The sequence below is a fragment of the Mycteria americana genome, chromosome 14, assembly GCF_035582795.1.
Source record: "Mycteria americana isolate JAX WOST 10 ecotype Jacksonville Zoo and Gardens chromosome 14, USCA_MyAme_1.0, whole genome shotgun sequence".
NCBI classification, from domain to species: Eukaryota; Metazoa; Chordata; class Aves; order Ciconiiformes; family Ciconiidae; genus Mycteria; species Mycteria americana.
The window spans coordinates 12,086,797-12,100,902 of NC_134378.1; the positions used below are offsets into that span (position 1 = coordinate 12,086,797).

The window sequence follows — 14,106 nt, forward strand, 5'->3', positions numbered from 1 at the left end:
CCAAATTGCACGGAAATTACTTCCAAAATCTATCTACACAGTCATCAGCGTGGATCTTACAGACAATATTTTCAGCAGACTTATCTGGTTGGGTTCTACTACTGTTCCACCAGTATTAAATTCAAAAGGAATTAAAATTCCTTTTTATTTACTGCACAGTGGCAGGGTCATCACCACCTGCTAGTCCTTTCTCGTGTGCAGGCGCACAGACCACCTAGACCCGAAGGAATACGAGGCTGTTCCACCCGCAGGTGTAATGGCGGTGGGACAGGCCTTACCGCCACGGGGTCAGATCAACACGGCAACGGGCCGAGCGCACGGTGCAGAAGCAGAGAGCTTTTCGACGGCTGGCCTAAGGCAGGCTTTATTTTCACGAGAGGGAGCGAGCTGCCGAAACACCTGGAGCAGTATTCTACCAAAGGCGAACGCTGCTCGGATTTAAATCGGTGACGCTTCCCCACGCTGCAGCAGCTGCATTTAGGGCCACCCCCGGGGAGCCGAACGCGCTCGGGCCCGTCTGGCCACTTGAACTCCCCCGACGTCGAACAAACCACCGTGGTTCCAACGCCGGCGGCAGCGCTACGCACATCACGGCTCAGCTGAGCCCGCTCCTCACGGCGCAGGGAAAGAAAAAGTGATTAATTCTTGTTGTCTTTCCGTAGCGGCAGCGCCAGGGAGCTCCCCTGCGGGCCGAGCTCTTCCCGGCCTGGACGGCGCGGGAGCGGGGCCGCGGCACCCCCGCGCCGGGCCGTGCTCCCCGGGCCTGCCGCGCCCGGCCCCTGCCCGCCCCGCCTGGCCAGGGCGCAGGCGCCGCCACCGCCCCCCCGGCCGCGGCGCCTGCGCAGAGAGGCGCGGCCTGCCCCCGCGCCGCCGCCGCGTTAGCTGCTGGGCCGCGTCAGCTGTTGGGCCGCGTCGCTGGAGGCAGCGGGCCGGAGCGGGCCCGCCACACGGGTGAGTGCGGGTCGGCGCCGGCGTCCGCCCCGTGCTCCCGGACGGCCCCGTCTCGCCTGCGGCAGCGCCGCGGCCTACGGGCGCCCTCGGCCTCGCTCCGACGGGCCCCCCGCGAACGGCCGCTCCGCGCGCCGGCCGCTGGCCGGTTCCGCCGGCAGGGGAGCGGGACCCCCCGCGGAATGGCGCGTCCTCGCCTGCCGGGCATCCTCGCTGCCCCGCCGGGCGGGCCGTAGGCAGAGACACGAGGCTGGGGCGTGTGCCGGGGCGGGAACGCCTCCGGGGCGGGCTGGGCCGGGCGCGGGGCTCCCCGAGGCGGCCTTGCTCCCGCAGCCCGGCGGTGGCGGGGGAGGGTTGAGGGGCGGGGGGGGAAGGGGAGGTTAGCTCTCGCCAGATGATGACCGGAGAGGGGTCCCCGGTAGCGGTGGCCGGGTAGCTGACCGCGAAATGTCAGGGATCTAACTGCAACGAGAAGTGCCTTTTTTTTTTTTAATCTCGTATGTTTTTATATCCCTGGGTGCCTCTCAGGCTGGGTGAGGGGAATGCTGGTGTGGTGGCTGCGGTGAGACACCGTAGGGATGCTTGAGGGCCTTGCAGTTCTCAGTAAGCCTTTTCCTTGTTTGCAGGGCAAGGATGAGTCTGTTTGGATCAACATCAGGGTTTGGTACTGGAGGTACCGGCATGTTTGGCAGTACGACTGCAGATAACCATAATCCAATGAAGGTATGTGCGTTAGCCCCCATGGGAACCACTGTTCTTCTGTGTTTTAATGTGTCACAGCAGTACCTACTAACTCACCCTATAGAAGTAATAGAATCTCAGCACACAGTTTTCAAATGTGGCTAATTTTGTTTTGTCTTCTGTCGTTTATAGGATATTGAAGTAACATCTCCACCTGATGACAGTATATCTTGTTTAGCATTTAGTCCACCAACATTGCCGGGTAATTTCCTCATTGCAGGATCATGGGCAAATGATGTAAGTACTCACAATCAGACCTATGGATGAATAAAGTGGAAGCATTGGTGCCTAAACTGCAAAATGTGATCCTAAAAGCTTGTGCCAGGGCACCTGAAAATCTTCCTCTTTGTAGAACTGCAAAATTTGTGTCTGGTGCCAAGGCACTAAGTTTGACGTGGCTGAGAAGTTCATTTGTGATCTTCAGATAAGTTATTCCTCTGCCTGTGTGTTTTAAGCTTCAACTTGGAATATGTAGTCAGTGTTTTCCCTGTTAGATTTTTATTACTTTGATTTTTCTTTTTCCTACTTGTTTGGGTTTTAGCTTCGTTTTCTTATACAATTAGGCTAACAGAGTTATGCTTTGCCTGGTGAAGGAACCGTGAACACAGTGGTAAATCATCCAGTTTGACAGTGTAGTCTCAAAAAGATTAAGTCCCTACAACCTTACTGAAGTTTGTTTGGATTGAAGGGTGAGATCCCAACAGGCACAAACAGGGAGGGGAAGACAAACGTGAGCGCATTTTTTAACTGTTCTCTTTGGTCCGTTGGTCGGTAGCCTGCAGCAGGCAGCTTCTTCCTAGCTGAGGTTAAGGGTTCTCCAGGAGAGCACTGGGAGGTGTTAGGTCATTGGTACTTCTGAGGTGGGGTTGAGTTGTGGCTGTACCGATACAAGGAACATAATCAGAGAAAATAAGGTTTCACTAGTTCTGAAAAAAGCTTGGTGTTTACAATCATACTTTTCGTTGGATAAATTAAGGCTGGGATCTCCAAGAAGAGAAGTCTTTTAAGTTCTTAGTGTTAATATGTTACATCTGTATATGCTTCTGTTACAGGTTCGCTGCTGGGAAGTTCAAGATAATGGACAGACAATTCCAAAGGCTCAGCAGATGCACACAGGGCCTGTACTAGATGGCTGCTGGAGTGATGTATGTTCCTATTTAAAAATAAATAAACAATTTTTACCAAAACCCTAAATAAATTGGCATGCAGTTTCCAGACAGACATGAGTGCCACATGTAGATGCAGGCCATGATTATTGTATAGACTTATGTTACTGTAAATATGTGCTAAGCATGTCCTAATAGAATAGACTAACATGGGCGTAAGAAGGGTAAAAGTGAGTATAAAAGTAAGAATGTATTTAAAGCTAGATAATAGCCAGCACAGTTTTCTCTTTTATGGCATAGTTGTACAGAAATTTCCATTTTTTTGTTTCTTCCTTGTCTTGCAATCCCTGTATGTGGTACATTAATGTTACCCTGTTACTAGAAGAGAATAAGACTTGACAGTTTTCTAATAGATGCTGTATGATAGAGCTATTTAATCTCTTGGCCTTATTCTTTTTTTTTTTTTAGGATGGGAGTAAAGTATTTACCGCTTCCTGTGATAAAACTGCCAAAATGTGGGATCTCAACAGTAATCAAGCCATTCAGATTGCACAAGTAAGTAAGCAAGCCCCAAGCTATTAGTTTGTTTTTTTTTTTCTTTTTCTATTTTTATTAAAAGCTACCTTTATTAGCAAATTAAGCTAATGTTAGTGCTTCTGAAGTAGATACTGCTATATGAAGAAGAGGTTGTAGGGTGCTTTTTATGTTTTTGAGATAATGGAGTGCACAGGAATAGGGAGACCAGCAATCAAAGTGATTTGAATAACCTGTGCAGCTGTTTCCTCTATTTTACTTGAGAGAGCTCTTTCCATTGTTGCTGTGATCTCACTAAGTCACCCTGCTGCATTATAGGGGGGAAGACATTTTAAGAAATCATTGAACTCACTTTCACAAATACCAGCTTTCTGCTGCAGCAGTGACAGGGATTATAATTTACATTCTCAATTTAGAAGTGAGTGTCTGTTCATAGAATATGTAGTTATGGTGACTAAAATGAGTTACCAGAGTTAGTCCTTTTAATGATTGTTTCTTGTATCTTATTTGAGATGATAAAATTCATATTCTCAGCCTTGATTTTAAAATCTTGTTGGTGTAATTAACATAGGCCTTTCTTCTGTAGCTCTTGTCAGAAGAAGTTGGTTTTTATATTAGTTTGTAGTTAATAACATACTATATTAAAGTGTCGATTTTTAGTATGATGGATAATATAATTTATAAATAAATAGAAGTCCTGGTGTTGATAATTTGTATTTCTGCTGTGACCATCTTCCTATATAGGGTGACTTGATTGTAGTTTTTTGTGTCAGGAGCCATTTTTTTCTTACATGGGTGATTTTACAGCACTAAACAACACAATAAGGTCCTGACCAACCTTTATCCTAACTGCTGTGACGGAAGTAATCATTTTTCTTGAATGGATAAAAGGTGTAAATACATACAAAAAATACGAGAAGCATAAACAAGAAGTGTGGACTGTTATCTTAGTAAATGTATGTGTGTTGTCCTTTTTTTCTTCAGCATGATGCTCCTGTGAAGACTATCCATTGGATTAAAGCACCAAATTATAGCTGTGTGATGACAGGAAGCTGGGATAAAACTTTGAAGGTATGATTTTTACCTGAACAAATGGACACAAAGCATGCTAGTAATCTGTGTATGAAAATATTCATGTGAAATGAAAATATTTTATTAAACACCAATACAAAAAACAGATTAATTAAATGGCCTCACTTCACAGGGGGTTGCAGTATTCTGACTGTAGACAAGAATGAAACAACTTGGTACCAACTGCATTCTCTTTACTAGAGTAATTTAAATGGTGTATCCTCGACTCCAAGTGTAAGTTTGTTCATTTCTCTGTTTCCATCAGTTCTGGGATACCCGTTCACCAACACCTATGATGACATTGCAGCTCCCTGAAAGATGTTACTGTGCAGATGTGGTAAGCCATGATACACGGTAAACTAGATAAACGGTCAGCTAGATGACTGGGAGTATGAATAAACTGGCAGTCTTTGAGGCTTCTGTAGGTTAACACTAAATACCGCCTGTTAGTATAGAATCATAGAATAGTATTAGATCTCTGTGTGATTTTAGCAATAAAACATAAATTGATCTTCTTGATCAAGCTCTGGAAAACAGGTATTTGCATCATGCAAAACATGCTTAGTGTCCTTCTAACATCACAAAAACAAATCAGCACCTGGACTGACCTACCGTCATTTCTGGATGAGTTTGCATTACCGGAATTGCGATTCACGTTGGAAGATTTTTTAGAAGATTTTTTGTATGTTTAATTTCTCAATGGCACAGAAGAACTGATTTATTTTGTTTCAAGATGTGTCTACAAATGAACTTTGTTCTTTCTCTTCTTCCCCTTTCCCTCCCTCTCTTCCCCCCACAAAATAGTCTAATTCCTTTAACTTCTTCAGGGATTTCTGCAAAATAATAAATAGAATTCTCTGCCATGCTGTTAACACAAGTGTCTCTCTTCCAACATTTTACAACCTTATCCAGGTCCATCCTATGGCTGCTGTGGCCACTGCAGAAAGGGGTTTGATAGTTTATCAGTTAGAGAATCAACCTTCTGAATTTAGAAGAATAGAATCTCCTCTTAAACATCAGGTAAATGATTATATTTATTACAAGCGTATTTATACAGATTGTTGAAATTCTGAGCTTGCCATTTTTTGGTAAAAACAAACAGTGTTTCAAAACCAAAGTACTTTATCTTGCTATGGCAGATGTGCTCGTTTGCCATTGATCTATTGCTGATCTTCATAAGGATTTGGAAGTGTAAATACTGTGGCCCAAATTCTCAATAGAATTTGACCTATCTCTTGACCTTGTTTGTGTTTTTGCTTTACTTTGCACTGATGTTTGTGATGTTTTGTGTCCCCATGGAAAACAGACAGCATTCAGAAAATCTGGCCCTCAGGCCTCTGTCTAAAATCCTCTATATCTTTCTTAATTTAGCATCGCTGTGTTGCTATTTTTAAAGACAAAGTGAACAAACCTACTGGATTTGCTCTTGGAAGTATTGAAGGAAGAGTAGCTATTCATTATATCAACCCCCCAAACCCGTAAGTATCATTTAATAAAACATCCTTTCTTTATCTCTCGGTTTACAATGAGAAAAGTAAAATGACTTTTTTTTTCCCCCTCCTAGTGCAAAAGATAATTTCACTTTTAAATGTCATCGCTCCAATGGAACAAACACATCAGCACCTCAGGATATCTATGCTGTAAGTATTCGGCATATACCACTAGATCATTTATACAGGGCAATATATACTCTTAATGTAAAATGGCTATGAATTGTTTGTTCTCCTTGACCTTTATCTTGCCTAAAGTTATTTTAGACATATGTTTAAAGGCCAGTCATAGTCATACATGAAGAGGAAAGACAAATTTTTGTACTTCCCTTAAAACAAGCACCAGATCAACCATTCATTAAATCATGTTGGTGGAGATGACGCTTGTTAATTTTGTTGATACTGAAGCAATACTTAATATATTTGTGTAATGGGATTATGCATTGAATTTTTAGGTACTACAAAAAAGATGGTGCTTTCCTTGTTGCTTTGGTGGGGTTTTCTGTTTTGTTTTTGTTTTGTTTTTCCAGAGAACATATCTGAAAACATTAAAAACAAACAAACAAAACCAAAAACTGTATCTAGTTGAAAAAAATCTTTCTTGTGTATTTACTCTCTCAGGATTCAGCACGTGTTGTGAGTGTTCCCATGTGTGGTGTTTTACATAGTATTTTTTATGATTCTGCAGGTAAATGGAATAGCATTTCACCCTGTCCATGGTACTCTTGCAACGGTAGGATCTGACGGTAGATTCAGCTTTTGGGATAAAGATGCACGAACAAAGCTAAAAACATCGGAACAACTCGACCAGCCGATATCTGCTTGTTGTTTCAACCATAATGGCAATATATTTGCATATGCTTCCAGTTATGATTGGTCAAAGGTAAGAAAGGTTTAGACTCCTATTCATACTTGCAGTTGACAACTAAGACTATTCTTTTCCCATGAGGCTTTCACTGTTCTTTATAAATAGAAGCTGAGTCTTTCTAATTTCACAAGCACGCAAGAGAACTCGCAATGGTCGTTTTAGCATCTGATGAAATTTAACACTGAAGTAGTGCATTCTTTGGTTTTGAGCTTCAGTTGTATAAGATTGCTAAACAATGCTATTTTGCAAATGTGGATGAGCAAAATGTAAACTACGTGATTCAGAAGTTATTCTGGTTGCTCACACACATTCTGCTGTGGGGAGTGTCATGGGGCAATGTGGCACCCTAACAGGTTCTCACAAATCTCTTCGAAATGCACATCTCTGCTTCTGCTGCAGATTCTCTTTAAAAAAAGCTGTGATTGTGGTTATAAACACTTAAAGCAGTGTTCGAATGCCATGTACTAAATTTCCAGTACCATTCAGTGCACCTTGCTGGTGGCCCTTAACTTATGTATTTCTCTTCCAAAATTGACTCAACAATAAATCATATAGATGCAAGAGAATCGCAATGAACCATAGTATGTGGAGAATCAATACTTCTTAATAGTTGAAGAAGGGGGTAGCAAGGTTGAAATGTAACTGATTTTAATGGAATGTCAACTTCCATTAAAAGTATAACTTTCCTGTTATAACTAGTGCTTTTAAATTTGAGGATAAAATTCCTTGCAGTTTTGACTGAAATGAATGCAGAAATCACACAGATGAACTTGATTGCATGCCACAAAGAGAGCAAAATTTTAATTTACTGCATTGTATCTAGTCTTCTGGATGCTGTCCAAAGTAAGGTAACTTTGTTAGATGCTAGGGCAGATGAATTCTTCTGTTCTAAATGCTTGGGTAGGCTGCAATGGTAGATACGTACCAAGGTATCTTTCAGATCTGTAAACCAATATTAAGTAGTAAAACCGGTAGGTACTAAACTTCCTTTCTAGAACCGTTTCTGTCAAGTGGAGTTGGTAATTTTCAAGTTGTGCGTTGGACTTTAATAGCTTTATTAGTGTTTACTCTCCCTGATTTGAATACTTGCGTATTGAGTCAGTAATGTGTATGCAAATAATGTCAATATGCAAAATAGTATATTTGCATCTGCAGTTGGGGATCAGAGAGATTTTTGCAGTTGCCTGTAGAACTTGGCCTTCACTTTGGAAAAAAAGTGACCTTACTTCATTTAGAAGATAGAAAATGTAAAGTGAAACTGGGTGGCCATTAAAGTTTTAGTTTCTTCTCTGCCTAGAATGACATGTTAAAAAAAAAAAAAAATATTGAGCTCTTATGCTGCATCTATAAAGTAGAGCGTAGAGGTATGTAGTTATTTTTTTTATGAAAAGTTTTTGTCTATCTTAAAAATGGATAAACGTCACTTAAATTTTACTTTATATGTACAGTTCTTGTAATTACTTGTTATAGTAAGCTGTTTCTAATCCACCAATGGTGTCCAATATCTGGTCTTAAAGAGTTTAAGATTAAATCTTAATAAACCAAACTAATGGAATATTCATATTCTTACATTTTAAAGTAATGCTGATATTTCTTCTCTGAAGAGAGTAAACACAGATGATTTTTCTTTTAGGGTCATGAATTTTATAACCCACAAAAGAAAAACTACATTTTTCTGCGAAATGCAGCAGAAGAATTAAAGCCTAGGAATAAGAAGTAGTGAGTATGAGTCTGACTTGTGTTACTCTACTGTTTTTCTGCCATTCCTGCCTCTGCTCCACTGCTCTTCTGCCATTTGTGCCCTATTGCACCACGGTTCAGTCAACTTTGGATCGCTAACATTTAGCAGGAACTGTAAAAATTACATGAAATGTATTCTGACTTGCTGGAGAACATTTTTTCAAATTAGATATTCCAATGTGTATAAGAAAGAGAGGCTAGTATTCATGTGACTTTAACCACTGTCTGTTCCACAGCAATAATGAAATTGCAGCAAAATCTAAATCTGGGTTAGATATTCCTGCTTGTATCTATGGATCTATGGATTTATTTTATCTATGGATTTATTTTATTAGTACTACATTAAAATATGTTAATTATAATAGTTCTGGAGAAGTTGTATAAATACTGTATTTTTTGTAAGTACTTGAAGAATTGCAAATAATTCTTCTCAAGGGAGGCTTGTTACTACTTATTATTCAGGGGTTCTTTCATTGCTTTCTGATTTTTAAAATGGAAATACTGTCTACTGTATGCTCGGAAGAAATGCCTTGCAAATTGTTTTCCCTCATTTTTTGGATGAATTTGGTAGGTATGTAAGTGGCCAACAGCAGTGACAGAAACTCGAGGCAGAAGATGGGCACAGTGCAAATTCTACTTTAGTTTTTTCTTACACTCCAGCAATGGACATGACTTTTGAGCCAACGATACTCATGCTTATTCTAGTCCACAGGAGAAATTGTCAGTTGTGCCAAGTGATATATAGTTCAGTAATACGAGCAAACCGTTAAAGGGTTTGTTTTGTTCATGACCAAACCAATGTGTGCAAAATACTTGTGGCCTAAACTGCTTTAAAACTGACACATTCTAGAGTTGAAAGTTGGTTCTTTTGCATCTCTCTTAACACGTTTTTGTCCCTTAACAGGGGTTTCTGGACTGAAAAAAAAATACTCATTTTTGTATTAACTAGAAAATAATGCTGGTGAGTTTCATCCTGATCAAAAATGCTGTGAAACAAAACAAGTGGGTCTCTTTCTGACTTGAATCTACCACTGTTTACTTTTAACTAGCCAGTTGTATACATGCCAAAGTTTTCTTTTAGAAGTGAATGCTTATTCCTGTTTAACTATTGTTTGTTTGACAACGACTAAATAAAAATGGGGGGGGGGGGGGGGCGCATGTATAGAAATGTCATATTGTTCCTGTCATATTGTATAAATTCTCTGTAAAACTGTATGTTGTAACACTTATGGTTATGGATTCATGCTACATTTCAAATAAAATTTTTACTAAATGCTTTTTTATATTCCAAAGTTCTGTTATAATAACGTGGGCAAGGGGGTGTGCTTCACTTCTAAAAGCAGCTTCTTGTCCTTTCACTGTAATTCAGATACATTTTCTGAAAGTAAAGTACTTTTCCTCAGCTGCTTCAGCTGGAAATCTAATGCTTTTTCCAGTTGCTATTTCATTATGAATGATTCCTGTGGTTTTGTGTCAAAGAATTAAGAGGACTAGTGTGAAAGGCCTTTTGTTTCATGAGAATGAATCAAGCTCCTTGCTATCTCAACAGCCAAACACCTGCCAATTCATCTTTAGTACAAATGAATCATTCTGTCTTCAAACTCTCTATAGCCTACTGGTCCTTTAACTTCAGACTCTTCACGGTGTTTATCAGTTTTTGTTGGGTGTTTATTTCTTGTTTGGTATAGTTGAGGAAAGTCCATGAAATATATTCTGCTTTTGTTTAGAGATGCTCTTTTCTGGGTTTTATTTCTCAGGTTAGGTTGGTCCTGTCCCGTCCCCCCTGCTACTTCTATGTTTTACATGGGTTTAGATTTCACATTCATGGACTATTTTTCCTTAAGATAGGAAAGAGTTCCCAGCAGTTACATCAATAGCTGGTCATTTGTGCAAACATGTCTTTTGTTTTTGTTGAATTTTATTTTTAAAGGTTGTGATTGTTATGGTGTAATCTTTGGTTGTTAGCACATTTTTCCAGTCTTCCCAGTCAAATGAATGCTACCAAGCAATTGCAGGCTAAAGGTTAAGTGTGTGCTATGGCAAAAAAAAAAAAAAAAAAAAAATCTAATGTGTGCAGAACTCCCACTGGTGTAAACAGGGAAGAATGGAATGTATCATCTGTTTCTTGTTTAAAAAAAATCTGGTTTTTTGTTTAAATATTTAACAATGTGAATGAGTGATGAGAAAAGAGATTCACTCTAGTTCAGCAGGTACATTTCTACTGGATCCAATGGGGTTGCACCTACTTAAGTGGATACTGAGTTTGGCCAAAATATATTTTCATTATGAAGCCAGCACTGGTAAGTCTCTCTTGTTTGGTAATACAGTTCTGTATTTATATATTGAGTCCTTATTCTCCTGTTGGAATAAGTTTCTTTTTATCTGTCAGCGAGGTTTCAGAATTACTTGGTCATCACATTCATTGTTCAGACTAATTTTAGAAGGACATTATTTTCTCTTATGTTGCTGTGCACATTAGATACATTCATTTGGGAGGACAGAGTCAAACTTTGAGCTGATTTGTTTTCCATTACCCAAGTTGAGAGAATGCATTGGCAATTTACTCCTCCCTGGAATTATTGCGAGGTTCTCTTGTAAAGTACACACAGCTGTATCCCTCCAAGCATCAAATGTGTAGTGAGAGCTTATTCACACACAAATAAGTGTTGACGCATGTTCTGGAAATGTATTAACTTGCTATTCTATGGCAGTTACCTGTCCAAATGAAGTGGAATGTAAGATTCTAATGTGTGTACACAAAGCTAATCATAGGAATTGCTACATTTATAAATAACTCATTTTCATTAATTTTTTGAAAGTTTGCTGTCAATGTTTGTGTCTTACTGCAGAAAAATAATCTTTGGCATAAAGAGCAACTCAGTTAAGCCCCCCAAAATGGGGACATCTTATAAACATTTTCAGATAAGCTATCTTAGCCTTCCTCCTGCTAGTCTCACATGTCAGTGGTCTTGCATGTTGGTTTAATAAAGTGTATTTTGGAAAACGAAGCAGTTGACAAAAAGTTTGTCTGCTAAAGCCTTTCACAAATGAAAGCAAGACGTGTTTGCACAATGGCAAGCAGTCAGGCAGAGTATCTTAATTTACCATCTGTCAGATGAAATGCAATAGCTGAATTGGTGGGTACTCCAGCCTAGCTCCTAGGCTAGGAAAACAGGTTAGTTTGAGTCATTCTCCAGAGAATTATGGATTTGGGATAGAGGTGGGGTTAGGTGTCTGTGGGAAATGTCAGTAAAACTATTGCTTAGGCCTGGTTCAATTTAATTGTGATTTAAGTGCTGTTTGCAGATGAGGTGTCTGGGCAACTGTCCACTATAAGGAATTGTGTCAAACCAGTCTCAAAAGGTTTACGCTATCTGGCTTTTGAAATTCTAGAAGCCTCTTATTTCTCGTTTGCTTTTCTGCTGTTTCTGTTTGTAGAGGTGAACCAGGGCAAAATGAAATGTTAAGTTTTATGCTGTTACATCTTTACATCTCCAGATTTGCTAGCTAAGTGTCATTTGCAGCCTGGAGTAAGACTAACTTACCTTCTTCCTAAAGTTTTTGATGGAGATTCACTACGTATAACATTTCCCCTAGATTGTTCAGCTTACCAGCCAGGTGAGAATCATCATCTAGTGCTGCAACACAAAATAATGAATGGAACAAATTCAGAATAAAAACAATTCCCTAATAAAATTTTCTACACTAGCAGTTGCAGTGTGCACAAAATGCTCTGAATGCGCAAGTTAAAGCTGTTGGTGTAAATCTCCTGTTGTGCCAGGAGATGGCAGCATTGATGGCTTCTTTAGGGAAGCTTTCCCTGCAGCATGGCCTGCTGCACACTTGGCTCCACTGAAGTTCTCCATGGAGCTAGCAGTGCCATGCAGAGCTACTGCACGTGTGCTAAAATACAAGATACAGTTATTTGTAATATCAAGCTATCCCAGAATACTCAGAGAAGGATGAAGAGACATACAAGATGGAAATACTTTTTAATTTGAGTTCTACAGGAGCGTACGTGATACCTATCTGTAAATATAAACCAAGACCTTTTTAGAACAAACTGAGATGCTCTCTTAGCTGCTCAGAGAGACATGTGTATGGCTGCCTGAGTTTTGGGGACCTAGGTAGTGTTAAAGGTGTTGGTAGCATGTTTGGGGACCAGACATTTTAAGAGTTTAGAATTAGGTGAGGGTGGAGCTGAGTGAGTTAGCGTATGAGCTGGACTATTGGCTACTAGCATTCTAATTAACTTCCCTTTTCCCTTTCTAAGACAAATCTTAATAACAGACCAGTTTTCGTACTGCTGTCGTAGGAGACTGTAGGTTTAAAACTGATAAGCAACTCTAGAGTGTTTTTTTCTAAACTGGATTTTTTGAAGGAAGAAAGAAAAAAGCCAATAAAAATACTTCACTAAAAACAAACAGGTAAGCTCAGTGATAAACTACTAAACACAAGGGCACTTTTTCCCAAAAATTTGAAATGTAATGTCTTTTTTGTTTTCATTTTCAAAGTTGGGAAATGCCCCAGATAATGAAAGGGAGAAATAGTCTTAAATTATGAGATTTCAATATGGTTTTAAATTGCTTATTTACCCCAGGTAGCTATTTTGTCCCTGGGGCATATGTGACTGGTAGCCCCTGCTCCCAACCTCCCGTAACATGGTTAGCATGACTAATGCCATTTTATAAGGCAAGCAGCCATTCTCTGTGACCGAGCAGGTCATGTATTTGTTCCCTTTCCCTCATTATCAGACCCTGAAGGTCCTGTGAACCAAGCAGACAAACCAAACGGATTCCTTCTTCCCCTCCCTGCCGGTCTGAAGATTCCTGGGTGCCAGGCTGATTACTCCCTTCCTTGCTGGCCTTGAAGGTCCCAGGCACCCGGCCAGCCTGGTGGTTTGATGACCCCGTCACGGAACAGGGCAGGGTAACAGCACACACAGCACTGCCTATAAAATCAAGCAGATAGAAGCCCTAAGTGGGGAACTTGGATCCAAACTGCTGCTGGACGGTAAGACCTCCTGATGGCCAGGGATGCCTCCATCCTCATCAGCTTCCTCTGAGGACTGAGTGACTCATATTCTTTTATATGATTTTCAAGTCTAGATTATGACTGTATATTGATACAGCAAACCATGTATTAAGATCTGACCCTATCTGCAGAGGGTCCAGGTGATTAGAAATTATAAGTTAAGTTGTATTATAAATTATGTATTACGCTACTTATAAATTGTACTACACTGATTCTGCTTGTAGAAATCCTGTGCCATTTTAATGGTAAATTCTGTGCTATACTGATCATAATATCCTATTAAGAAAATAAAGCTTTAACTGTAACTATGATTTAGTGCCATCATCATTCTGCCAAGGATCCCTAAAAGAACCTGTCTGTCCCCTTAGTGTTGGGTGACGGGCATAGTTTAAAAGAAGAAAACCCAGTAATATCTGCATTGATAGAATGTCATCTTTGCACACCTCAGGCTGTGAGTCGGGGTTGGTAGAACTGTGTATTTCATTCTACAGCTCATGTTCAAACAGCTGAAAGCCATCTATTCTTATTTCCAGGTAAGCTTATGTTTATATACAGGCAGTACGGAGACCATCCT

General features: G+C 40.3%; 1 protein-coding gene across 3 annotated transcripts; it reads left to right on the forward strand.

The window, feature by feature from the left end:
• The first annotated feature begins 814 nt into the window (after nucleotides 1-814).
• RAE1 (ribonucleic acid export 1) lies at nucleotides 815-9,779 on the forward strand. Of its 3 annotated transcripts, none has more exons than XM_075517077.1 (13): nucleotides 839-951; nucleotides 1,575-1,671; nucleotides 1,822-1,926; nucleotides 2,742-2,834; nucleotides 3,264-3,350; nucleotides 4,314-4,400; nucleotides 4,666-4,737; nucleotides 5,313-5,420; nucleotides 5,772-5,878; nucleotides 5,965-6,040; nucleotides 6,579-6,773; nucleotides 8,392-8,477; nucleotides 9,070-9,779. In XM_075517077.1, coding segments are annotated over exons 2-13 (1,107 nt in total). In that variant the 5' UTR covers nucleotides 839-951; nucleotides 1,575-1,581; the 3' UTR covers nucleotides 9,071-9,779. The 3 variants fall into 3 exon arrangements, with proteins under 3 accessions (XP_075373195.1, XP_075373192.1, XP_075373193.1); XM_075517078.1 differs by having other exon boundaries at nucleotides 9,403-9,779; XM_075517080.1 differs by having other exon boundaries at nucleotides 815-951; nucleotides 8,392-9,779.
• The last annotated feature ends 4,327 nt before the right edge of the window (nucleotides 9,780-14,106 follow it).

Excerpts from the sequence above, each read along its gene's own strand:
- RAE1 (XM_075517080.1), top strand. The coding sequence starts at position 1,582 with ATGAGTCTGTTTGGATCAACATCAGGGTTTGGTACTGGAGGTACCGGC. Across the intron at positions 2,835-3,263 it reads TAGATGGCTGCTGGAGTGAT|GATGGGAGTAAAGTATTTAC; the intron begins GTATGTTCCTAT and ends TTTTTTTTTTAG. Across the intron at positions 4,401-4,665 it reads GCTGGGATAAAACTTTGAAG|TTCTGGGATACCCGTTCACC; the intron begins GTATGATTTTTA and ends TGTTTCCATCAG.